The sequence below is a fragment of the Bubalus bubalis genome, chromosome 3, assembly GCF_019923935.1.
Source record: "Bubalus bubalis isolate 160015118507 breed Murrah chromosome 3, NDDB_SH_1, whole genome shotgun sequence".
Lineage (NCBI taxonomy): Eukaryota > Metazoa > Chordata > Mammalia > Artiodactyla > Bovidae > Bubalus > Bubalus bubalis.
In genome coordinates this window covers 39,153,230-39,179,619 of record NC_059159.1, presented here as the reverse complement: position 1 = coordinate 39,179,619, position 26,390 = coordinate 39,153,230, and the positions used below count along the sequence as shown (strand labels likewise).

The 26,390-nt window shown below is 41.0% G+C and overlaps 3 protein-coding genes across 3 annotated transcripts; all 3 read right to left on the bottom strand.

Annotated features, from left to right (window-relative positions):
* Positions 1 to 4,136: 4,136 nt before the first annotated feature.
* Positions 4,137 to 5,195, bottom strand: LOC112583473 (olfactory receptor 1A1). Its single transcript, XM_025279117.3, has one exon. The coding sequence runs from the start codon at positions 5,073 to 5,075 to the stop codon at positions 4,137 to 4,139; it is 939 nt and encodes a 312-aa protein (XP_025134902.3). The 5' UTR covers positions 5,076 to 5,195.
* Positions 5,196 to 13,004: 7,809 nt separating this feature from the next.
* On the bottom strand, positions 13,005 to 13,998 carry LOC102404632 (olfactory receptor 1A1-like). Its single transcript, XM_044938390.2, has one exon. The coding sequence runs from the start codon at positions 13,996 to 13,998 to the stop codon at positions 13,060 to 13,062; it is 939 nt and encodes a 312-aa protein (XP_044794325.2). The 3' UTR covers positions 13,005 to 13,059.
* Positions 13,999 to 24,867: 10,869 nt separating this feature from the next.
* On the bottom strand, positions 24,868 to 25,797 carry LOC102405280 (olfactory receptor 1A1-like). The gene has a single exon (XM_006079799.2). The coding sequence runs from the start codon at positions 25,795 to 25,797 to the stop codon at positions 24,868 to 24,870; it is 930 nt and encodes a 309-aa protein (XP_006079861.2).
* Between the last annotated feature and the right edge of the window lie 593 nt (positions 25,798 to 26,390).

The window sequence follows — 26,390 nt, the reverse complement described above, 5'->3', positions numbered from 1 at the left end:
CCCTCTCCCGCTGAGCCACCAGAGAAGCCCTTAGGTTGCTCTGCTGCTGCTGCTAAGTCGCTTCAGTCATGTCCGACTCTGTGCAACCCCATAGACGGCAGCCCATCAGGCTCCCCCGTCCCTGGGATTCTCCAGGCAAGAACACTGGAGTGGCTTGCCATTTCCTTCTCCAATGCAGGAAAGTGAAAAGTGAAAGTGAAGTCGCTCAGTCATGCCCGACTTGTAGCAACCCCATGGACCGCAGCCCACCTCTGTCCATGGGATTTTCCAGGCAAGAATACTGGAGTGGGGTGCCATCGCCTTCTCGGAAGTTGCTCTAGGAGCTGCCTAATTAAACTTCGTTCTCACCACTCCTCCCTGCTTTCTTACTGTTATCCATTCAATCTTAATTAAATAAAACATTCACCATTGCTTCATGCAGATTGTGTTATCCATCTATCTAGCATTGTAAATCTTCCTAGGACCACCTGGCAACTGAAGAGTTTGGATTTTAGTAGTAACTTCCATCTAACCAGGGCTTCTCTGGTGGCTCAGACGGTAAAGTGTCTGCCTGCAATGCGGGAGACCCGGGTTCGATCTCTGGGTTGGGAAGATCCCCTGGAGAAGGAAATGGCAACCCACTCCACTACTCTTGCCTGGAAAATCCCATGGACTGAGGAGACTGGCGGGCTACAGTCCATGGGGTCACAAAGAGTCGGACACAACTGAGCGACTTCACTTTGCATCTAACTATGTGGTACCCCCAGTTGCATTCTCCTGACTCTCCCCTCTTGAATTTCCTCCCATCTTGAATCCTATGCTTATCTTTGCCTTGCTTTTGTTTTTAATACACTTTTATTGCATATATGTCTATTCCCAGAAAGTTTATTATTTGATTTCTTTAACTGTTTATAATCTTATAGAAGGATATTGATAGTAATCTTTGGGGATATATATTTTTAAATATTATTAAAGTGAAAGTGAAGTCATTCAGTCGTGTCCGACTCTTTGCGACCCCATAGACTGTAGCCCATCAGGCTCCTCTGTCCATGGGATTTTCCAGGCAAGAGTGCTGGAGTGGATTGCCATTTCCTTCTCCAGGGGATCTCCCCGACCCAGGAATCGACCCCGGGTCTCCCGCATTGCAGGCAGATGCTTTACCGTCTAAGCCACCAGTGTGGTGCAAATATTACTAAGATCTAGTCAAATTGTAGCATGTCTCTGTGGGTCATCTAGAAAAGAAGAGATTTCTCTACTGGTTGGAGTGACTAATCCAATTACCAAGGACATTGTGTTGCTGCCACAATTTGTCTAGAACTCTGTCTGGAATGCCTTTTGTATTTACATACCCGGTAGCAGAGACTACTAGCAGCTGTGTCAACCAAAAGAGCAGTTCTATTGAGGACTCACACCCCTTAGGAACCAAAGTTCTGGTCACCTCATCAGGTGAGGACCAAGTGGCAGCTGTTCAGTACCTCTGCTCAGATATCTGAGCATCAGATATGTGGTCATTCCATCTTGTGTGCTCCTAGGTTCTGAGAGCATTACCTTCCACTCTGTTCCCCTAGCCATACAAGAGTTAAATTCCTGAGTTAATAATTTCTTGGTTACCTTGGCATCCATCTTTTTTCTCCTTTAGTCTCTTTCAAGATATACCTGTGTATTTAATTCCTTATTTTAAATCTTCTCGGTTCAAAAATACCTAGTGTGACTTTTGTTTTCTGAATGGGACCTAATTTGCCTGAATTGCCATATCTACTATGCAGTCTTTTCCGGACAGTCAATCTCAAGACATTGGAACTTGAAGCAATTTAAATTGCACTGTTAACATTACCCCAGCAAAGCATGTTTGACAGAATCAAAGGGAGTTGGGTAGGACAGTGACTAGACATGTTGATACAATGTTTTTTATTTGCATTTAAAGTTATAAACATACATATAGATTCTTATGATTGTTGTAGGGAATTTAGTAGAGGAGATCAACTTGCCTTATCTAAATTCAAACAGAAGAATAACATGAGAAGGATGGGGCAATTAAGTTGTATGGGATTCTCCTAAGAGTCTACATCCACTTACCCATAACAGCAAAATTATGCAGTCATCAAAATTGTTGCATTCTTTATTTAAACATAATATTGCAGTAATCATTTATTCATTTAATATAAATTTATTAAGCAGTTACTGTATGTCTGCTGTAAGTGTTGAAGATACAAATCTTCACATTAGTGTGAGAATAACAGGTAAAAAGATTATGTAATATTTTTACTGACCAATCTTGAAAATTCTCTACATTAAATACCTTCATTCCCTTCATGATTTAGTCATTCATTCACACAGATTCATATGCATTTGTAATCAAATCTTTTTTGATTAAAAAGAAGATGATTGGGGTAAATCTCATCCTTGGTGTTTTAGAGACCCAGAAAGCATTGAAAGGTGAACAACGTCATTATCCAATGCCCATGGTCAAATTCTTGGTGATCTGAATGATCTACCGAAGATAATAATTTTATATTTTTACTGGCAGTTAATGTAGTAGATACAAAATAACTTGCACATTGTTCCAAGAGATACTCAATCTAACTATTCAAAACATTATCCTGTGTGGACATACTATATTTGAGGACAATTATTTGTATGTTATTAATATTTTTTAAAGTTTTATAATTATATCATGAACAGAATCAAATCATAGAGAGTAGAGTTCCTTAGTGGTACTTGATGACCTGCTGGATTAACTGTCTGTTTTTGAGGAATATTACTTACATGATGAGAGCTGGTCACCCAGAATGAAAGCCTCATCCTTCCCAAGCCATGCTGGAAAGACATGGTCACATCATTTTCAATACTGCTCTCTTTTTTTTTTTTTTTCCATTTATTATTTGGCACTCAATTTTCTTGCCACTGTAACTTTATTTCATGCTATAATTAAGGCAGCACTTTATTATATTAATTAAACCAGAGTATTTATTACCTTTAGATGCAATGACTCTATTGATGAGTGTCATTTTAGTAAGATTTTAGAGAGAATCTTATACTCTTTTGAAACAGTCTAGTTTAATTAACAATACAGAAAGAACAAAAATATCCACTCAAGTAATTTCCTTTAAAGATTTCAAAGGTTGGATAAATAGTGTCTCTGGTGGTTCAGTAGTAAAGAATCTGCTGCCAGTGCAGGAGATGTGGGTTCAATCCCTAGGTTGGGAAGATCCCCTGGAGAGGGAAATGGCAACCCTCTCCAGTATTCTTGCCTGGAAAATCCCACGGACAGAGGAGCCTGGCAGGCTCAGTCCCTGGGCTGCAAAAGGTTCAGACACAACTGAGCAACTAAACATCAACAAATAGTATCTAGTCTGATTATGTCTATCATTGTGTGCATACGTGCTAAGCCTCTTCAGTCATGTCTGACTCTTTGTGACCCTACCCTATAGACTGTAGTTCACCAGGCTTCTCTGTCCGTGGGATCCTCCAGGCAAGAATACTGGAGAGCATTGCCATTCCCTCCTCCAGAGGGTCTTCCCGACCCAAGGATTGAACTGGCATTTCTTATGTCTCTTGCATTGGCAGGCAGGTTCTTTACCACAAGTGCCATCTGAGAAGCTCCATGTCTATCATTATTAGATTATAATTCTGAGACTGATATTTTCATTTGTTCATCCTACTTTTTACCGAGAATTATTGGATACACTTTATATAACCGAGGTTGTAAAAGGTACAGTGATATATCAGCTCCTGCCTCAGAGATTTGAAAGCATAGTAGGGCTGATTAACATCATAGTGCAATTAAAACTGACATTCAGATACTGATTTCTATCCTTCAGACCATGGACTTCTGTGATCCTCACACCCATGACAGTGGCGGGGCAGATTCTATTATTCCTAATATGTAGATGTAGAAGCTGAGCTTCAAACCTTCTCAGATTTACTCTGATAATCAGTATCTTTGCTGGGATAAGAATCAAATATTCCTGGCCTTCCACTCTGCTAAATGGACAATGATGAGTACAAAGTGATCCATCATAAATTGTTATAAGATTTCTGAGAAGAGGACTTTCTAGCTGGAAAGTCAAAGACAGCTTCTTGGAGAGGAATGACATTGGGGATGGATTTCCAAATGCACCCTAAATTCTGAGGGCAGTCTCCAATGTAGGATGACCTCACATTGGTTGTGAAAAAATTCTCCTGCTGATGAGTTTCCCCAGGGCAGCCTTCATGTCCCGATTCCTCAGACTATAGGTGAAAGGATTTAACATTGGGGTCACCGCTATGTACATCACAGTTATCACTGCATCCTTTAGGTTATAACTAGTCAGAGGGCGGAAGTACATGCCCATGACTGTCCCATAATACAGAGATATAACGGTGAGGTGGGAGCCACAGGTGGAGAAGGCTTTGAGCACACCTTTGGTGGATGGAACCCGTAAGACTGTGGAAAAGACCCAAACATAAGAGATGATGATGCATGGTAATGGCATGGAGAAAACACCAACCCCCAGGTACATCATCTTCACATTAAAGTGGATGTCAGAACAGGACAGCTTGAGCAAAGGGGTAATGTCACAGTAGAAGTTGGCCACTTCCTGGTTTCCACAGAAGGACAGGCTAGCTGTGAGCAGAGTGTGGGGGAGGGCATTGGCATTTCCAACCACCCAAGACCCAATGACTAGCAGGACACAAGTCCGTGGGCTCATGATTGTTGTGTAATGAAGTGGGCGGGTGATGGCCACAGCTCGATCATAGGCCATTGAAGCCAGGATATAACTATCTGTGTTACCCAAGGCAATCATAAAATACATTTGTGTTAGGCATCCTCCAAAGGAGATGGCTTTGGTGCCCAGGAGGTGGTTGGCCAGCGTCTTAGGGATGGTTACAGAGGAGAAGAAGATGTCAACAAAGGAGAGGTTGGCAAGAAGAAAATACATGGGGTTGTGGAGGCGAATGTCAGAGTGAATGGCCAAGATGATGAGCAGGTTTCCAATCAATGTGATGGGGTAAATGAACAGGAAAAGTAAGAAAAAGAAGTCTTCCTGTTTTTGCTGGCCAGTAACTCCCAGGAGAATGAAATTGAAGGTAGAAGATTGGTTGTCTTCTCTCATGGATCCTTTAGCAGGAAAGGGGAGAGGAATCCAGAATTATTAGTGTGGTTATTGTGTGTATTGATCTTTCTTACCCACCGTTTTTGACTCACATGACCAACCATCTCTATAACTGAGTTAACTAAATCTGGAGATAACCAATATTTGGGGGGAAATATCTTTATTGATTGGTAGGACTAATCAAGAATTATCTCTGGACACTCATGAATAAAAACTGAGCAATCTGTGAATCGGAGGTGCTCATCCTCCTCCACCCCAGAACCATCACATCTCTAGAATTTAATCAGCTAACAAATACTAATTTTTATATTGCATGTGCTACTTTGTTAGACCTGGAAAAAGTACAAAATGTGAAAAGTATAAAAATTTCATCCATGTATTCAATACTGAAGACAGAGTTAGATGCTAAGGTGCCATCACAGATCACAGAGAGAGATGATTTCTGCTGAAATCTTGAAGGGAGAAGTAAAAGAACCATATGTCCCCGGGAGAGGAGCCAGGAGGTTCATCAGCAAGAATGCTATGAACAGAGACCGTGAATCAGAGTTCCAGGAAATGCTGGGCTGCTGAAATCCATTTTCCTGGAAAGTGTTTATGTTCTAAGATACTTGTCCCATGAGTGTGAAGATGCTGAAGACAGTTTTTCAGAAGAAGCCAAATTCTTCCCTGTGGTATTAGGGGTTCAGGTGAAAGAAATGCCCTCTTAAGTGCTTTGACCTATTGTTGCTTTGTCAGAGAAATAACTTATTTTTCTTAAGGGGTCTGTTAACATGCACTGTTGAATATGGGAGTGCAAGGTTTGTAGCTATTCTCAGAGGCAACAGGCTTTTGTGGGTTCATCTGCATGCATGCATATGTACACACACAGAGTATTATCTCAGGAAGTAGATGAGGAATGGCATAACCAAATCAAAACTACCCCTTCCTCACCCTGTTTTCATGGATAAGGGCCTAGGAATAACCATTGTCAGAAGGGGAGTGTCTCTCTCCCTCTCTCCTCTCTGTCTCCCCTCTCTCCTCTCTCCTCCCTTCCTCTTTTTCTCTTCATCCAATCAGGAGACCTTGGGTTCTGAATTCAGGCCAAGCTTTGGGTCCCTGTTTTGCCTCTACATCTGTGAAGACAATTCAATTCACCATTTTTTTCATCTGGTAAAATGGCAATAATTTTGCTTACCTCTCCTGGGATTGTGAGGGTCAAAGGAGATTATGCATGTAGTGTAGTTACTGGCTATTTAATCCCCTGGTATTACTGTTGTAAAAAGTTTCTTCTCCAACATCCACAGCTTATACCTGGGGAGTCAGCTCAAACGCTTCCAAAAGGGACTTAGTCCTGTGGCCTTCACTCCTCTTCCATGAATGGAGAGTCTACAGGCAGCGGGTCCAGTTAGTACCTGTTAGCTTTCCTTCCTGGAGGCAGGCATGCTGGAGAATGTGTTAGTAGTAGTCCTAGAGGAGGGTCTCTGGTCCTGTGTTTCTGAGGCAGAAGACACAGGACTGGAATGATTTGAAAAGAGGAGCCCTGAGTTTTCCCGCTGTGGAGCAGAAGAGCCAGAAGGAGTTGGCCTGGATGGGGGCTAAAGATGAGGACTCTAGTTTCCTCCTCAAGGAAGCATGATGGGTCATATGATAGAGAAAACTGTGAGTGGTTCACTAGGTTATAAAGTCTCTTGAAACATGACTCTCCCATGTCTTAATTCCGGCCAAAGTCAGAGTAATTGTTGAGACTCATTACATGCTGTGCCTCGAGGGGATACAGTCGTTCTCATGAGTAATTTTGTCAGAGTTCTTTTCTAGAAGGAATGATGGGCAACAGTCTCCCAGAGTGTCTCCAGGGTCCAGGATTTGGGCTCACCTATTCTGGCCTCTCTGTTGAAACGTAGACCCTTGTCCTCTGCTTTAGCACAAACTGGAACCATCCCTTGGGATACAAGGAGTGTGGTAAAATTGAACTCCTGGGCTTTATTCTAGGCTACACTGAAGCCTTTCTGGTGATAATGTGCAAAGAAGAGTAATTATATTTCATCTTTTATCTGTGATTTGTCTTAGGGGAGGCTATGAGGGAAATTAAACTTTCTTTTTTCTTGTGCTTTAATAGTAAGTCTCTGAATTTTTTAGATTCTTAGAGAAGAAAAAGTTCTAGATGTTATCTAGTCCACCTCATGTATGTATCACCTTTGTAACAGCCCTGATTAGTGGTCATGCGAAGAGTTGACTCATTGGAAAAGACTCTGATGCTGGGAGGGATTGGGGGCAGGAGGAGAAGGGGACGACAGAGGATGAGATGGCTGGATGGCATCACTGACTCGATGGACGTGAGTCTGAGTGAACTCCGGGAGTTGGTGAGGGACAGGGAGGCCTGGCGTGCTGCGATTCATGGGGTCGCAAAGAGTTGGACATGACTGAGTGACTGATCTGATCTGATCTGATCTGATGCTATAACTTAGCCCCTTCTGTAGTAGCAGTCTGTAGAGGACCATGGTGAAGGCTCTGAGCTCTGACTGGGTTTCAGTTCAGGCTCTGCCTCTTTCAGGCTATAAGTAACTTTGCATAGTTATTAAATGTACTTACTCATTTCTGTGGGGCTTCCCAGGGGGTGCTGTGGTAAAGAATCTGCCTGACAAAAGAGGAGACATAAGAGACATGGGTTCGATCCCTGGGTTGGGAAGATCTGGAGAAGGGCATGGCAACCCACTCCAGTATTCTTGCCTAGAGAATCCCATGGACAGAGGAACCTGGAGGGCTACAGTCCATGGGGTTACAAAGAGTCGGACGCGACTGAAATGTCATCTGTATAATTGGAATAACAAAGCAGCAGCAGCAGCAACATTCTCAGAAATTTGTTATGAGGATCACATGAACTGATATCTGAAAAGGCCTTAAACCAGAGCCTGGTATGTAGTTAGCACTTAGCAAATTTTAGCTGTTATTTTATTATCTCTGTGCTACTTTTTTCCTCCTATAATACTTCCTATCAACAACCTCTTTTACTACTAGCCACGTAGCTGTTGGATGACTCTCCAAAATCTTCTTCAAATTCTACCGATCTTGAAACATTTGCTGAATCACATTTTCCCTTGGAGTTGTTTCAGGTTACACCATCGTATTTGCTCTGTTGTTACTGTTACTCAAATCACAGTCGACTGTCTAGGACTTGGGCTTCCCAGACGTGGATAATATAACATCTCATGATAAATATTTTCATCCTAGTTTTCATCCTAGTAATTTTTTTCTCTTTATGTCCTTTTCAAAATATCTTACTAATTCCACTTTTTATTTTCTGAGGGCTCACTAGGGGCAAGGAATTGTGTAATGGCATCAGAGAGAACTATGAAGAAAACCATGTTTTAACCTCAAACATTACAACTGTTTCTATGTAAAGTGTCTACAACTTTCCTTAGCTTATAAAAGGAATCTCTTACCTCCCATGTGCTAAAGAGAAAATCCTGTGGATTGTCACAGAGGCTAAAATTTACTGTCTGTTATAAAATCCCAAACTTTGTTAAATCTCTTCTAAAGATACTAAAAAATGACCTATGCAATATATTTGCAGAATAACAGAAGAGGAAAAACACCTTAAGTACTTGGATGAAAAATTGTATTAGAAAGTTCTCTAAAGAAGGGAACAAAAAAAATTTTTTTTTATTTTAAAATATTTTTAAGACCTTTAAAATAACAGAGTATGAGATAAATAAATTTAGATGAAAATGAAATTGACATAGAGACAGCGAACAGAAGTGAATAAGGAACACTACATGATTGTACTTGGTGTTTTAGGCAGAATTGACAACATTTCAGAAAATAAATGAGCAGTATTGGACAATCCAGAAATTGTCTTAATCTCTCCAGGAGGATTATTTGACAGCTCTCCTTGGACATATGAGCATTAGATATGTGGTCTTCCTTCTTCTGAGCTCCAATGTTCTGGTAACACCACCTTTTGCCTTTTGCTCCCTTGAGATATTGTAACTTCTTGCAGTTTTTACTCTGGGTTACTCAGCATTTTTCACTCTGGTTAGCTCAGCATTTTCTTTTTTCATCTTTAGTCTCTTTTAGAATATATTAATATATTAATACTATATATCTAATTGCAGTATCATGTACGGATGTGATAGTTGGACCATAAAGAAGGCTGAGCGCCAAAGAATTGATGCTTTCAAACTGTGGCCTTGGAGAAGACTCTTGAGAGTCCCTTGGACTGCAAGGAGATCAAACCAGTGAATCCTAAAGGAAATCAACCCTGAATACTCATTGGAAGGACTAATGCTGAAGCAGAAGCTCCAATATTTTGGTCACCTGATGCAAACAGCCGACTCATGGGAAAAGACTTTAATGCTGGGAAAGATTGAGGGCAAAAGGAGAAGAGGGCAGCAGAGGATGAGATGGTTGGGTAGGATCACTGACTAAATGAAAATGAACTTGGGCAATCTCCAGGAGATAATGAGGGACAGGGAGGACTGGTGTGCTGCAGTTCATGGGGTTGCAAAGAGTCAGACACGACTTAGCAATGGAACAGCAATCTAATTCCCTGTATTAAATCTTCTTTTTTTAAACTTGCTATTGATTTTTTATTTAACTTTTTATTGGAGTATAGCTGATTTACAATGTTGTATTAGTTTCAGCAAAATGAATCAGTTTTACATATACATACTTTTGTTTTTTTAAGATTCTTTTTCCATATAGGCCATTATAGAGTACTGACTAGAGTTCACTGTGCTATACAATAGGTTCTTAATAGTTAGCTGTTTTTTTTTTTAATAATCAGAATTTATTATTTTAATTAATACGATTAACAAATAATTGAGTTAATACATATCTAATAAGTGTTGACTATGTTTCAAGGGATATTCTGGGCATTGAGAATAGAAATACAAGAAACATAGCTCCCAAATTTCTAAGAACCTCCAGGCCAGTATCATAGAGAGATATAAAAACATACAAATTTTAATGAAACTTAATAAATGCTATTACAAAGAAATAAATGAGATGCCATAAAAATGATTTGAGACAACTTTGCTCTTGATATCATGATTTCTCACTTTTGAGACATTTGAGAGGCAAAAATGGTGTATAATGGGAACAGTAGGAGGATATTAATTTAGAGTGAATGTTAGGAGCCCAGTAGTGAAGATATTTATTGCACATTTAAGAGTTAACTATTACTGAGCCAAGAGAAATTATAAGAAAGTAATATATCAATTTTGCTTTATGAGGAATATAATAAAGCAGTGAATAAATTAACTTTTACATACAAGATGAGTGACAAGCAATTACTCAAGAATAGCATTCAAGCAAACAACAGTAAAGGTTTCATTATGGTCCATAAGATAGAGATAAAGGACACAATTACAATCTCAATGCAAGCAATGTAGTGGACAGAGATGAGAAAGTTTTCCAGCTTGGAAGACTGCATGGTTGATAAAGCCATAAATCAAATGAGGGATTCAAGAGGAAAACATTTGTCAGCTTAATACTCACAAGTTATATTTAATCAAGTTTGTTTTGAAACACAGATGAAAAAATAAATGTATGGCAAAACCAATACAATATTGTAAAGTAAAAAAAAAAAAAAAGAAATGTGTGAGAAGTATTTGTTTATCAGTGTGCCAATGGACTCAGCTTTGAAGTGGCTCAGTTGTGTCTGACTCTTTGCAACCCCATGGACTGTAGCCTACCATGCTTCTCCGTTCATGGGATTTTCCAGGCAAGACTACTGGAGTGGGTTGCCATTTCCTTCTCCAAGGGATCTTCCCAACCCAGGGATTGAACCTGGGTCTCACTGCATTGTAGGCAGATGCTTTACCCAGCTTTAGGACATGTGAAATGTAAGATTAATTTAAAGAAAAATTTGAGCAAGCTATCCAAGGAACAAGTGAGGTTTGGACATAAATGTCTGGCTTTTATCTCAGAGTGATTGAAGAGCACAGACTTAGGAAACAGTCTGAAAAATAGTTTCTAATCAAGGATATTCTGAAATAAAGTCTGCCAATAGTAGCCATCAGAGAGATGAAAGAGGAGGAAGAGGAAGGAGACAGTGGAAAGAGAAGAAGGGAAGGAGAAAGGAAAGAAGGGAGAAAGGAAATAGATATTATAGAAAAAGAAGTAAAACATCCCCCTGGAAGTCAGAAATTATAGGCTTAAAAATTGTCAGAAGTGGAAGCAAAGCAGTTGAATTTGCAGTGTTAAAAATGTTCATTATACGTTCAAAGTTTTATAAGTGAAGTTCAAAATTATTTCAATCTAGTAATGCCAGACAACTAGAGGTCATGTAGAGAAGGAAAAGACTGTCATATCTAACTTAAAAAGAAATTAAAGTTTTAGACATGCAAGGTAGACACTGAAGGAAATAATGAGAACAAGAAAAATCTTGAATCTACTTGCCTGGCAAGTGGAAGCATTTCACTGTGCCTCTTTTCATAATAATAATCCACCATCTGCGCTGTTTGATATTTTCCCTAGAATTAGTGTCTTATGATTTCTTCTGAAAAGCTTTCTCAATTGTGCTTCTTAAATTTCTTTTTTTTTAATTTAATTTTATTTTTTAACTTTACAATATTGTATTGGTTTTGCCATATATCGAAATGAATCCGCCACAGGTATACATGTGGTCCCCATCCTGAACCTATTGGAGTATAGTTGATTTACCATGTTGTATTAGTTTCAGCAAAACGAATCACTTTTACATATACATACTTTTGTTTTTTTAAGATTCTTTTTCCATATAGGCCATTATAGAGTACTGACTAGAGTTCACTGTGCTATACAATAGGTTCTTAATAGTTAGCTGTTTTTTTAAAAACTGATTTCTTTGATTGTGCTGGGTCTTTTGCTTCTGTGCGGGCTTTGTTCTGGTTGCACACATGTCACGCTCCGGTTTTGGTGTGTGGGCTTCTCATTGCAGTGGCTTCTCTTGCTGCAGAGCTCTAGAGCTCTCAGTCCTCAGGAGCTGTGGTGTGTGGGCTCAATAGTGGTGGCTTCTGGGCTCTAGAGCACAGGCTCAATAGTTATGGCATACTGGTTTAGCTGTTCTGCAGCATGTGAGATCTTCCTGGATCAGGGATTGAACCCATATCTCCTGCATTGGCAAGTGGATTCTTTACCACTGAACCACCAGGGAAGCCCCTGGCTATCTATTGTATATGTAGTAGTATGTATATGCCAGTCCCAATCTCCCAGTTTATCCCCTGTTCCTTATCCTCTGTTAACCATGTTTGTTTTCTACATCCGTGACTCTAGTTCTGTTTTGTAAATAAGTTCATTTGGACGATTTTTTTTAGATTCCACACCGAAATGATATCAACCATTTTGTGGGAGGTAAATCTTCTTATTTAAACATACCTGTTATGATTTCTGTTCCCAGAGTGAATCCTTTTTGACATTCGAGGTACATAATGGATGCAATATCCACTATGATTACATATAATCATGATTATATTACAGTTTAGAGACTAACAGCTTCATATATTTTGCTTTCCACCAGCATTCATTGGATGCACTTTATATGACCAAGACTGTGAAAGGTATGGTGATATGTTAAGACAGCTTCTGCCTTAAGAGGCTTGCAAACAGTAGAGGTGATTAAATGTAGTAATCTAGTAATTAGCATAATCATTAAAAAATCTAATGACACTTGAATAGTGATTTACAGCCTTCATAGTCTGAGCCATAGTGATCCTTGTACCTTATGACAGTGGCTGGGCAGGTATTATTATTCTTTACATGTGGATGTAGAGGCTGAACCTCAGTCTTTCTCACTTGTCCTCTCACAGTCAGTTGTTTAACTGGGACATGAACCCAATATTCGTGCCAAAGCAAAACAAAACGTACAAAGTGGTGATTTGAGTAATGTGGTTCATAACTGTTATAAGATTTCTGAGAGGAGGAATTTCCAGAAGGAAAGATCTAGGCAGCTTTTTGGAGGGGATGACGTTGGGGATGGGTCTGCGGGTATACCCTAATTGGTGACTGCATTCTTCAGTGTATGAGCTCATGTTGGATGTGAGGACGTTCTGTTGCTGAAGAGTTTTTCCAGGGCATCTTTCATGACCCTATTTCTCAGAGTATAGATGAAAGGATTTAGCATTGGAGTCACTGCGATGTACATCACGGTTATCACTGCATCCTTTAGGCTGTAACTAGTCAGAGGGCGGAAGTACATGCCCATGACTGTCCCATAATACAGAGAAACAATGGTGAGGTGGGAGCCACAGGTGGAGAAGGCTTTGAGCACACCTTTGGTGGATGGAACCCGTAAGACTGTGGAAAAGACCCGAACATAAGAGATGATGATGCATAGTAATGGCACGGAGAAAACACCAACCCCCAGGTACATCATCTTCACATTAAAGTGGATGTCAGAACAGGACAGCTTGAGCAAAGGGGTAATGTCACAGTAGAAGTTGGCCACTTCCTGGTTTCCACAGAAGGACAGGCTAGCTGTGAGCAGAGTGTGGGGGAGGGCATTGCCATTTCCAACCACCCAAGACCCAATGACTAGCAGGACACAAGTCCGTGGGCTCATAATTGTTGTGTAATGAAGTGGGCGGGTGATGGCCACAGTGCGATCGTAGGCCATTGCAGCCAGGATATAACTATCTGTGTTAGCCAAGGCAATCATGAAATACATCTGTGTTAGGCATCCTCCAAAGGAGATGGCTTTGGTGCCCAGGAGGTGGTTGGCCAGCGCCTTAGGGATGGTTACAGAGGAGAAGAAGATGTCAACGAAGGAGAGGTTGGCAAGAAGAAAATACATGGGGTTGTGGAGGCGAATGTCAGAGAGAATGGCCAAGATGATGAGCAGGTTTCCAATCAATGTGATGGGGTAAATGAACAAGAAAAGGATGAAGAAGAAGTCTTCTTGTTTCTGATGACTACTAACTCCTAGGAGGAAAAAATCCAGGACAGAGGATTGGTTTTCATCTCTCATAGCTCCTTTGTTAGCAAGGGAAGAGAAGAAACCAGAATTTTTAGTGAAGTACCGTGTCTAGTATATTCTTTATTCACCACATTGGATTACCTGTGTTTATACTTGGGTATGCTAAATTCAGAGATGATTAATATTTTGGGAAAATGATCCCATTTCATCAATCTAATTGTCAGAAAGCCTTTGACAAATTCTAAGAAGATCAGTGATGCCCATTCTCCTGAATAAAAACCTTTGATTTAATCATTCAGCATTTAAATTTCAATTTGTGTGTGCTAGATACTTTGTAAGGCCTTGTGGAAAAACCATGAGCATGTTGAAAATATGGTTGTCTATTTATTTGACATATATGACATAGTCTCTGCTCTTAGGGACCTTATAACTTCATGGGGGATCCTATTTGTCACAGGAATTTTATTGTACATGATAGGAAAAGGACAGCATTCTAGAGTATTTGAAGAAAAAACTTCAGTACAAAGAATGTGTTGTACATGGAGCATCCTGGATAATTAGAGACCATTCTATTGACTGATCCCAGAGCCCAGCTGGTATCAGGTGTCTGCACTGGTGTTCAGTCAGTTCAGTTCAGTTGCTCAGTTGTATCCAACTCTTTGCAACCCCATGAACAGCAGCACGCCAGGCCTCCCTGTCCAGCACCAACTCGCAGAGTTTACCCAAACTCATGTCCATTCAGTTGGTGATGCCATCCAACTATCTCATCCTCTGTCATCCCCTTCTCCTCCTGCCCTCAATCTTTGCCAGCATCAGGGTCTTTTCAAATGAGTCAGCTCTTTGCATCAGGTGGCCAGAGTATTGGAGTTTCAGCTTCAACATCAGTCTTTCCAAAGAACACCCAGGACTGATCTCCTTTAGGATGGACTGGTTGGATCTCCTTGCAGTCCAAGGGACTCTCAGGAGTCTTCTCCAACACCACAGTTCAAAAGCATCAATTCTTCTGCACTCAGCTTTCTTTATAGTCCAACTCTCACATCCATATATGACTACTGGAAAAACCATAACCTTTACGAGATGGACCTTTGTTGACAAAGCAATGTCTCTGCTTTTTAATGTGCTGTCTAGGTTGGCCATAACTTTCCTTCCAAGGAGTAAGCGTCTTTTAATTTCATGGCTGCAGTCACAATCTGCAGTGATTTTGGAGCCCCCCAAAATAAAATCAGCCACTGTTTCCCCATCTATTTGCCATGAAGTGACGGGACCAGATGCTGTAATCTTTTCTGAATGTTGAGCTTTAAAGCCAGCTTTTTCACTCTCCTCTTTCACTTTCATCAGAGGCTTTTTAGTTCTTCTTCACTTTCTGCCATAAAGGTGGTGTCATCTGCATTTCTGAGGTTATTGATATTTCTCCTGGCAACCTTGATTCCAGCTTGTGCTTCCTCCAGCCCAGCGTTCCTCATGACATACTCTGCATATAAATTAAATAAGCAGGGTGACAATATACAGCCTTGACATATTCCTTTTCCTATTTAGAACCAGTCTGTTGTTCCATGTCCAGTTCTAACTGTTGCTTCCTGACCTGCATACAGGTTTCTCAAGAGGCAGGTCAGGTGGTGTGGTATTTCCATCTCTTTCAGAATTTTCCACAGTTAATTGTGATCCACACAGCCAAAGGCTTTGGCATAGTCAATAAAGCAGAAATAGATGTTTTTCTGGAACTCTCTGGTGTTAGAAGATTGTAAATCAAAAGACGGGCTTTCCAGGTGACTCAGTGGTAAAGAATTCACCTGCCGATGCAGGAGATGAAGTTTCAGTCCTTGGGTGGGGAAGATCTCCTGGAGTAGGAAATGGCAACCCATTCCAATATTCTTGCCTGGAAAATTCCATGGACAGAGGAGCCTGGTGGGCTACATACAGTCCATGGGGTGGCACACAGTCAGACACGACTGAGTGACTGAGCACACATGTATGCAGTTCAGAAAGACAACTGGGAACAGGTCCTAGCAGAGCAAGCCTAGTAAAATTCCTCCTCAGATGTCCCATTTTCAAAGTATTTATTTTCTACTAGCTCTTGGTAGGTTTTACCTCTTTTCCACACCCTTAATTATATATAAGCTCAACGCTTTCTGTTTTCCCTTGCTTTGCTATGTTATTTCTTTTGGTGACTCATTCAACCCCATTGTGGCTTCAGCTGGTGCTTAGTAGACTGATCTACATCTGTACACTTGATCTCTTTTTCCTTTATTGCCACATTTGTTGTCCCGTAACATGTCTATGAATCCCTATACACTGCATATGCAACCTAAATAGTTGGCAAGGTTTTTTTTTTTTTTTTTTTTTTTTTTTTTAATTTTATTTTATTTTTAAACTTTACATAACTGTATTAGATTTGCCAAATATCAAAATGAATCCGCCACAGGTTTACATGTGTTCCCCATCCTGAACCCTCCTCCCTCCTCCCTCCCCATTCCATCCCTCTGGGTCGTCCCAGTGCACCAGCCCCAAGCATCCAGTATCATGCATCGAACCTGGACTGGCAACTCATTTCATACATGATATTTTACATGTTTTAATGCCATTCTCCCAAATCTTCCCACCCTCTCCCTCTCCCACAGAGTCCATAAGATTGTTCTATACATCAGTGTCTCTTTTGCTGTCTCGTACACAGGGTTATTGTTACCATCTTTCTAAATTCCATATATATGCGTTAGTATACTGTATTGGTGTTTTTCTTTCTGGCTTACTTCACTCTGTATAATAGGCTCCAGTTTCATCCACCTCATTAGAACTGATTCAAATGTATTCTTTTTAATGGCTGAATAATACTCCATTGTGTATATGTACCACAGCTTTCTTATCCATTCATCTGCTGATGGACATCTAGGTTGCTTCCATGTCCTGGCTATTATAAACAGTGCTGCGATGAACATTGGGGTACTCGTGTCTCTTTCCCTTCTGGTTTTTTCAGTTGAAAAGGAAAACCTTCTTTATTTTTATCTCTTCTGGAGAGATTCTTGTGAAATAGTGTTCATTTTGTGTACCAATAAGTTTACACTCAATATTTCTTGAATTATACCCAGGTTTATTATATGGGCTCCCCACATGTGGCATACTCCTGGGCACAGTCATCCAGTTTTCCCTCACCTCTTCATCTGATCTTGTTGATTTAATTTCAAATAATTGGTCTATAACTCAACTTTTCTATTTATTGTCTCTGTACTTTAAAATTAATTTTTAATTGCAGTATAATTGCTTTGCAATGTGGTGTTAGGTTCTTCTGTACATCAAAGTCAATCAGTTATACATACATATATCCCCTCTTTTTTTAGATTTCCTTCCCATTTAGGTTGCCAAGGAGCATTGAGTAGATTTCCCTGTGCTATATAGTAGGTTCTCATTAATTATCTATTTTATACATAGTAGTGTGTGGATGTCAATCCTAGTCTCCCAATTTATCCCATCTCTCCTTCCCCCTTTGGTATCCATAGTTTGTTTTTATATAGTGTAGTATCACTTATATGTGAAATCTAGAAAAATGGTACAGATGAACTTATTGACAAAGCAGAAGTAGAGACTCAGTGCTTTAGTTTTGACAACCATAATTTTCTATCTGATACATTATAATTTATAAGTCTAAATTCTGAATGGGAGTATATTATCAACTCTAGAATTACAGTTATTACTGGAATGAAAAGGAAAAAATTGAGATTTGGGATGGGAATAAATGGAGTTTTGAATGTATCTAATATTTATTTCTTTAAAAAAATTTGGAGCAAACTGAATCACTTTGCTGTATACCTGAAACTAACTCAACACTGTAAATCAACAATATTCCAAAAAAAAAAACTGGGGTAAATTTGACCAAATCTTATATTTGTTAAATCTAGATGATAAGTTTTTTTAATGTTATACTCTTTGTCATTATGATGTTTTAATAACTTTATAATAAGTAAATTTAACTTAAAATATACATTTCACAGGTTGGACGATAATTGGGTCTAGAGTGTAGTCAAGAAGCTGGGTGGTTCAAATATATTTCTCAGTCAATGTAGGAGACAAAATATTCCTTGTGAAGAGGTTAGAAATAAATGGAAGTTATTTAGACTGGGAATGGGGACCCAGGGGCCAAATACAATGCTCATCTAGGCTTACTTATAGAGATGGCTGCTTATTGAACTCACAATTATATTATAAAATACAAATGGGATTCTGTCTATCTCTTTAAAACCACTCATTTTCTACATATCACCTAATAGATGAAGTCCAAGTTTCTTATCATGGAAAAAATCTCAAGGGCAAATTGTTTAGACAGTGAAGGGTACCTTCAGGCAGAACCACATGTATATCTTTATCAGAAGCTGAGGCTTCAGGTAGGGGAATAAGAAGAATTCAATCAGGAAAAGAAATTTGGGGTTATATTGTGAGGAGTTTTGACCAACACAGGTAATTTGTACTTTATTCATTAGGTACAAAGATAATATAGTGGATGTGAGTACAATTAACCTTTTCTGATAATACAGATATGCAACCTTTTATTTAATGTGAACAGAAATTTGGATGTATTTATTAAATGACTGATTCATAAGGCAATGTTTTGAATGCTTATCTTGTGCAAGAGCAACCACAAGGAAATAAAAAGATAAATAATGAAAGAATGTAAGGCTGTACCAGAAAAGAAGCGGTTGGTATAATCAACACAGGAACCAAAGAAACAGGGGACGAGAGCAGAGAGATTCCTGAGCGCAGGGACTGATGACAGAGATCCTTAGTGGTGATGTCAGTGTCATCATGGGGAGAAATGATTTCTGCAGAAACCCTAGGAAAGAGGTAAAAAAGCATATTCCCCCACAGAGAGGAGCCAGGGATGGGAGAAAGGGGGCAGGCAGGGATCAGCGTGAAGCTACAGGCAGAGTAAGAGCCTTGAGTTCCCTGGAATTAAGCCAGAGTCCCAGGAAATGCTGCCTGCTAAAATCCGCTTTCATGGAAGATGTTTAGACTCTGTGATATCCGTGGCATGAGTGTGGTGATGCTGAGGACAGAAGAAGCCAAATGCTTCCCCTTGTTGTATGATGCAGGAAACATACCAAAAGGCATCCTCTGAGTGCTCTGAGACTCCCCGATAGGCCGGCGCATCAATGCTTTGACAATGAAATAACATAATTTCCTGGAGGAGCTTCTTAGCATGCACCATTGAATGTGGGGGTGAAAGGAGTGCTGTCCTCAGCTCTTTTCTAAAATAATGCACTTGTGTGACTGTTAGTATGTGCACTCACCAACAGTATTACTTTAGAAAGCAGACAGTTCAAGACTGAGACAACCAAATCAGAGCTACTCCATCTCATCCTGTTTTTTTTTTTTTTTAGAGAAAGCCCAAGGAGAAGTTTTATCAGAAGGGAAGCATGTTCTCCCTGTCTGTCTGTCTGTCTCTCTCTGTCTCATACACACGCATCAAATCTTGAGAACTTTGGTTCTTGAGTCCTAGCTTTGCTACCATCTCTATTTGACTTTAGGTGATTCAGTTAATTGTTTTTTCATCTGATAAAAGCATATAATAATTCTACTTACCTCTTGAGGGTTTTATGAGGCTCAAAGGAGATAATACATGTAGTGTAGTTGCAGGTTATCTATCTCCTGCTGTCACTGTGATAGAGTCACTTCAATATCCAAAGCTCCTACCTGGGAAGTCAGCTCAGATAATGTTCAAAAAGGGTCCTGTTCTTGTGGCCTTCTGGCCTCTTCCACAAAAGGGAATTTTACAGCCACCTGTTCTAGCAGATTCCTCCTGGGGAGTAGGTGTGCTGGAGAAAGTGCTGATAGTAGCCTGGTAGAGCTGGTCGTCTCTTCCTGTGGGAAAGGAGATAGGCCCGGGGTGGTTTGGAGAGAAGGACCCCAAGTTTCCTAATTGTGGAGCAGAAGGGGTGGGAAGAGCTGTCCTGGATGGAGACTGGAGATGAAGATTCTAGCTTCCTCTGTAAGGAAGCAAGGTGGTCACAGCAAGGAGAACATTTGGAATTATGCAGCAGGTTTTAAAGTCTCCTGAAACATGATTCACTCAGACCTTCATTCCAACCAGTCAGAGTAATTGTGGAGACTCCTTGCGTGCTCCTACAGCTGTGCCCTAATGGGACACAGTGGTTCTCAGGAGTAATTGATCTCAGAGTTCTTCCCTAGAAAAAAAGGATGGGCAGCATCTTCCCAGAGTATGTCTCCAGGGTCAAAGCCCTGGGTTGACCTATTCTGGCCTCTTGGTTGGAAAGTGGGCCCCTATTCTCTGCTTCAGCACAAAATGGAACCAGCCCTTGGGAGCTGTAAAGATTATGGTACAATTAAGCTCCTGTCTTACTTCCAGCCTACACAGAAATCTTTCTGGTGTTAAGTGTGAAACATAATATAGTTCTATTTCATCTTTATCTAGAACTCTATCTGAGAAAAGAGTAGAAATTTATATTTTCAAAAAACCTTCTTCCCATGTAGACTGGTGGTGGTGGTTTGGTCACTAAGTCGTGTCTGACTCTTTGTGACCCCATCGACTATAGCCCACCAGGCTCCTCTGTCCATGGGATTTTCCAGGCAAGCATACTGGAATGGGTTGCCATTTCCTTCTCCAGGGGATCTTCCCCACCCAGGGATCAAACCTGGGTCTCCTGCATTGCAGGTGGATTCTTTACCAACTGAGCCATCAAGGAAGCCCCCAAGGTAGTCTAGACAGGCTTTAAACAGCTGCTTTTTCACTGTGTCCTGGGATAGGTGAGTCTGTGCTCAGGCTCCTCAGTAACATCCCTCCCTCCTGTAGGTTGTTGCATAGGGGTTGGGGTTCCTGTGGGTACCACGTCTCCATCTTTCCTAACCATTTCTTTTTTTTTTTTTTTTTTTAAAGATTTCTTTATTCATTTTTTGGCTGTGCTGCATCTTCATTGCTGCTCATGGGCGTTCACTAGTTGCGGCGTGCAGGGGTTACTCTTTGTTGCAGTGCGTAGGCTTCTCATTGTGGTGGCTTCTCTTGTTGCAGAGCACAGGCTCTAGGGTGCATGGGCTTCAGTAATTGTGACACGTGGGCTCAGTAGTTGTGGCTCTCAAGCTCTAGAGCGCGTGCTCAGTGGCTGTGACACATGGTTCAGTTGTCCCATGGCATGTGGAATCTTCCTGGGCCAGAGATGGAACCCTTGTCCCCTGCATTGGCAGGCAGATTCTTAACCACTGGACCACCATGGAAGTTCCCCCATTTCTTTATTTTTTAAGACTTTTTTTTTGAAATGGACTATTTAAAAAGTCTCTGTTGAATTTTCTATAGTATTGCTTCTGTTCTATGCTTTCTTTTCTGTTTTTGGTTGTGAGCCCTGTGAGATTTAGCTCCCTGAGCAGGGGTGGAACCCAAACTCCCTGCATTGGAAGGCGAACTCCTAACTACTGGACTGCCAGGGAAGCCCCTTTCCTACCCATTGCTGGGTGGTCCTTCTGTGTATAAAAGCCACTCAGTCAACCCTCAGCTCTTTGGAAGGAATTGCTGTGTTTGTGTTAATAGGTCTAGATGTGGTGTGTCTGTGCGTGATGCCATCTTGGTCCCCTTCTCTTTAAGAAAGCGTGATTTTAGAGAAGAAATAATTCCCCTGCTTTTACTTTCTTACCCCAGCCCATGGCCCAGTGTCACACCCCTGAACAATTTACACGACGTCCTGGGAAAGCAGAGATACAAGCGCGTGTGACAGCTGTGCGTCACGTCGCTTCTCTCCTTGTGCATTTCCTTGCGTCCTCTTGGTGACACCGGATACGTTTAGATGGACTGACGATGGTGTACGGATAGACACTGAGACTAGAAGAATCACTTCGCTGCTTTAAAGCTGCTAACTTCTATGAGCGCCCATATTTCCCTGTTCTGTCCTATGGTTCCACTAGCGCTGTGTCCGCAGTGCCCTCTCTAATTGTAAAAATTCTAGCCGAGTCTTCTGCTGGTGCACGCATTCTGACGTGCTTATATATCTATCCTTATTATTTTATGTCTCCTCTGTGGGTCAGCTTAGCCAGGGGAATGTACTCGTCATGAGGAAAACTGAATTTGAATCCTCATCTGCCTGTTGTTTGTTGTTCGGTTGCTAAGTCGTGCCCGACTCTTTGCGAGTCTGTAGACTGTAGCCCACCAGGCTCCTCTGTCCAGGGGATTTCTCAGGCAAGAATACTGGAGTGGGTTGTCATTTTCTCCCCTGAGGAATCTTCCTGATCCAGGTATGGAACCTAGATCTCCTGCATTGCAGGCACATTCTTTACCATTGAGCCACCCTCCTCTTGAAACACATCAATGAAGTCATTTCACCTTTTGGAGGTTTGGTGTTCTTGTCTGTATAAGAGGGCTACAATTTTGTGCTGCAGGGCTTTTTGAAAATGTAAAGAGACAATAATGTATGTGATATAGTAAGAGAACATACACACACACATGTATTGGGTTGGCCAAAAATTTCATTCAGGTTTTTCTATGAGATCTTAATCAAGAACTCTTAAAAATTAATTTTTATGGGAGTACAGTTGTTCACAATGTTGTGTTAGTTTCCATGGTAAAGCAAAGTGAATCAGCCATACATATACATACATCCCCTTCCTTTTGGGCTTTCTTCCCATTCAGGTCACCACGGTGAGTTAAGTCGAGTTCCCTGCGCTATACACTATGTTCTCATTAGTTACCTATTTTAGTATCAATAATGTATGTGTGTCAGCTGATTTTTTTTGGCCAACCCAATATATTTGATATTTAAAGAAATATCTACTTTTTCTGAAACTCTAAGGCACATTTGGAGGTTCTTTTGTTGCACTCTGGAGAAGGCAATGGCACCCCACTCCAGTACTCTTGCCTGGAAAATTCCATGGACGGAGGAGCCTGGAGGGCTGCAGTCCATGGGGTCACTGAGGGTCGGACACGACTGAGCGACTTCACTTTCATTTTTCACTTTCATGCATTGGAGAAGGAAATGGCAACCCACTCCAGTGTTCTTGCCTGGAGAATCCCAGGGATGGGGGAGCCTGGTGGGCTGCTGTCTATGGGGTCGCACAGAGTCGGACACGACTGAAGCAACTTAGCAGTTGTTGCACTCATTGTTTTCCTTGTGTTGGCTATTGTTTCATCTTTTTTCCAAAACAAGCATTTGCAGGCCCACTCAACGTTATTATGACAACACAATAAAAATACACTGTGCGGTGTGCTTTGATGAATAGAAAATCGAGAGACACATAGCTTGACTCATAGGAACATCAAGTTAAACTTGTACAAATTTCTTTTTCCTCCAACCGGAATCCTCATTCTCCATTATGCCCCCCTTTTCTTGAAATTTAGTCATTCTACAGAGGCTCTTAGATAATTTTATCTATTCCCAAACTTTACTTATCAGTGCCATTCTGATTCATGCTCTGTTAATTTTGCTGCAAAGCTTCGTATCTTCATTGTATGATTTATTGACTATTTCCCTGAGTGTGTTCCTCAGGAACCTTTCAAGTCTGCCCAAAATAGATCTGGTTTGCTTAAAATTATTCTCTTCTTCAATATTTTCAATAAAAGCATCATTTTCTAGGGGCTTCCCAGGTGACTCAGTGGTAAAGAATCTGCCTGCAATTCAGGAGACACATTGGGTCAGGAAGATCCCCAGGAGGAGGACATGGCAACTCACTCCAGTATTCTTGCCTGAAGAGCCCCATGGACAGAGGAGCCTGGTGGCTACAATCCATGGGATCGCAAAGAGTTGGACATGACTGAAATGACTTAGCACACACTCATGAGGATTCAGAGCCCCAGGAATGAACATTTGAGTCACCTCCACAGGTGAGGACCAAGTAAAAGCAGCTTGGCATCTCCTCTCAGAGATGTGAGCTTCAGGCATGTGGTCATCCCTCTACTGAACTCCTAGGTTCTGGTAACACCACCTATCCCTTTCCTTTCCCCCAGTTCTAGTGAAAACAGCTTCTTTTTGCAGTTAGTAACTTTTGGATTATATCAGTATTCATCTTTTATCTTGTTTTAGTCACTTTCAGAATGCATCTATGTATCTAATTCCTTGTGTTAAGTCTTTATAATTTCTGTTTCCTGAATGGCTCCAAAATTAATTTATAACATACCCAGTATAGGATAGATGGTAAATAATGTCAAATCTGTTCATGTCTAATCATTATCAGATTACATTTATTCACTTACATTCATCCATTCTACCTTCACAAACAATTATTGATTGCAATGACCAACATTTGTAGAAATAGACCAAAGTGTTGAGACAACTCTTGTCCTCAAGGTTTTCAAGCAAAGTAGGGGTGATATAACCTAATAATTCTCCAAATTGATGTTTAAATAACAACTTGTAGACTCCAAAGCATGAAATACTGCAATACTTACCTCCTAAGACAGAGACAAGGCAGACCTTTTCTATTTATATTATGTACACCTTAGGCCATGATTGAGACATTCTCAAGGCTTCCTAGGTGGCTCAGTGGTAAGGAGTCCACCTGCCACGCAAGAGATGCAGGTTCAATCTCAGGGTCAGGAAGTTCCCCTAGAGAAGGAAATGGCAACTCACTCCCGTATGCTTGCCTGGGAAATCCCATGGACAGAGGAGCCTAGAGGGCTGTGGTCCATGGGGTCCCAAAAGAGTTAGACAGGACTTAGCAATTAAAACAACAACAACAGACATTCTCAACTTAACTCTGCCAGTCAGTAGCCTCATTGGAACAGGATCTAATAACCTTCCTGCCACTCTGCCAAAAGGAGCAATAACATGTATAAATGGATAACAGGATGTCTCATCAAACTGTTACCAGGTTTCTGAGAAAAGAAATTTAAGGTCTGTACAGAATAAAGTGGCTTCTTGGAGGCAGAGACTCTTAAGGCTGACTTTTCAAGTATATTTTAATTGGTTTAGTGCAGTCTCTAACATTATCTCACATTGATTATGAGAAGATTCTCCTGCTGAAGAGTTTCCCCAGGGCAGCCTTCATGTCCCGATTCCTCAGACTGTAGATGAAAGGATTTAGCATTGGAGTCACTGCGATGTACATCACAGTTATCACAGCGTCCTTTAGGCTGTAACTAGTCAGAGGGCGGAAGTACATGCCCATGACTGTCCCATAATACAGAGAAACAACGGTGAGGTGGGAGCCACAGGTGGAGAAGGCTTTGAGCACACCTTTGGTGGATGGAACCCGTAAGACTGTGGAAAAGACCCCAACATAAGAGATGATGATGCATAGTAATGGCACAGAGAAAACAGCAGCCCCCAGGTACATCATCTTCACATTAAAGTGGGTGTCAGAACAGGACAGCTTGAGCAAAGAGGCAATGTCACAGTAGAAGTTGGCCACTTCCTGGTTTCCACAGAAGGACAGGCTAGCTGTGAGCAGAGTGTGTGGGAAGGCATTGACATTTCCAATCACCCAAGACCCAATGACTAGCAGGACACAAGTCCGTGGGCTCATGATTGTTGTGTAATGAAGTGGGCGGGTGATGGCCACAGCTCGATCATATGCCATTGCAGCCAGGATATAACTATCTGTGTTACCCAGAGCTAACATGAAACACATCTGTGTTAGGCATCCTCCAAAGGAGATGGCTTTGGTGCCCAGGAGATAGTTGGCCAATGCCTTAGGGATAGTCACAGAGGAGAAGAAGATGTCAACAAAGGAGAGGTTGGCAAGAAGAAAATACATGGGGTTGTGGAGGCGAATGTCAGAGTGAATGGCCAAGATGATGAGCAGGTTTCCAATCAATGTGATGGGGTAAATGAACAGAAAGAGGATGAAGAAGACATCTTCCTCTTCCTGCTGACCACTAACTCCCAGGAGGATGAAATCGAGGGTAGAGGACTGGTTGTCTTCTCTCATGGATCCTTCAACAGGAAAGGGGAGAGGAATCCAGAATTAATAGTGAAATGCTATGTATAATGTTCTTTTTAAACCACTACTTTTGACTCCTGTAGTTGCTGTGTCAATACCTGGGTTTACCAAATCCAGAGATAGGCAGTGCATTGCAGGGAAAACATCCCTGTTGGTCCGTGAGTCTAGCTGACAATTAGCCCTGGACCCTCATTCTAAGAAGTAAGTCATCTATGAAGTGCCCATCCTCCCCAGTCCCAGCACCATATCCAAACACCTAGGGTTTAATTATTTAACAGGCAATTAAGTTCATATTTGCTGTGCTAGAAACTCTGTTAGTTCTTGAGGCAAAAGCATAAATATGCGAAAAGCACAGCTTATCCACTTTTATTCATATATGGCAAAGTCTGCTTCAAGGACTTTAGAACTTAATGGAGAAGCCAGAACCCTACGCTAATCTCATCACAGATGAAAAGCAAAGGACAATGTTTTAGAGTCTTTGATAAAGCATTCCAGTGCAAAGGATGGCTAGTACAAGAAGAACCCTGAACAACTGGGAAGTGGTCCGCTGCCTAAACTGAGAATGAGCCCCAGAGTCTAGA

What these genes read in the sequence shown, in the direction of transcription:
- LOC102404632 (XM_044938390.2), bottom strand. Translation starts at nt 13,998, where the DNA reads ATGAGAGATGAAAACCAATCCTCTGTCCTGGATTTTTTCCTCCTAGGA.
- LOC102405280 (XM_006079799.2), bottom strand. Translation starts at nt 25,797, where the DNA reads ATGAGAGAAGACAACCAGTCCTCTACCCTCGATTTCATCCTCCTGGGA.
- LOC112583473 (XM_025279117.3), bottom strand. Translation starts at nt 5,075, where the DNA reads ATGAGAGAAGACAACCAATCTTCTACCTTCAATTTCATTCTCCTGGGA.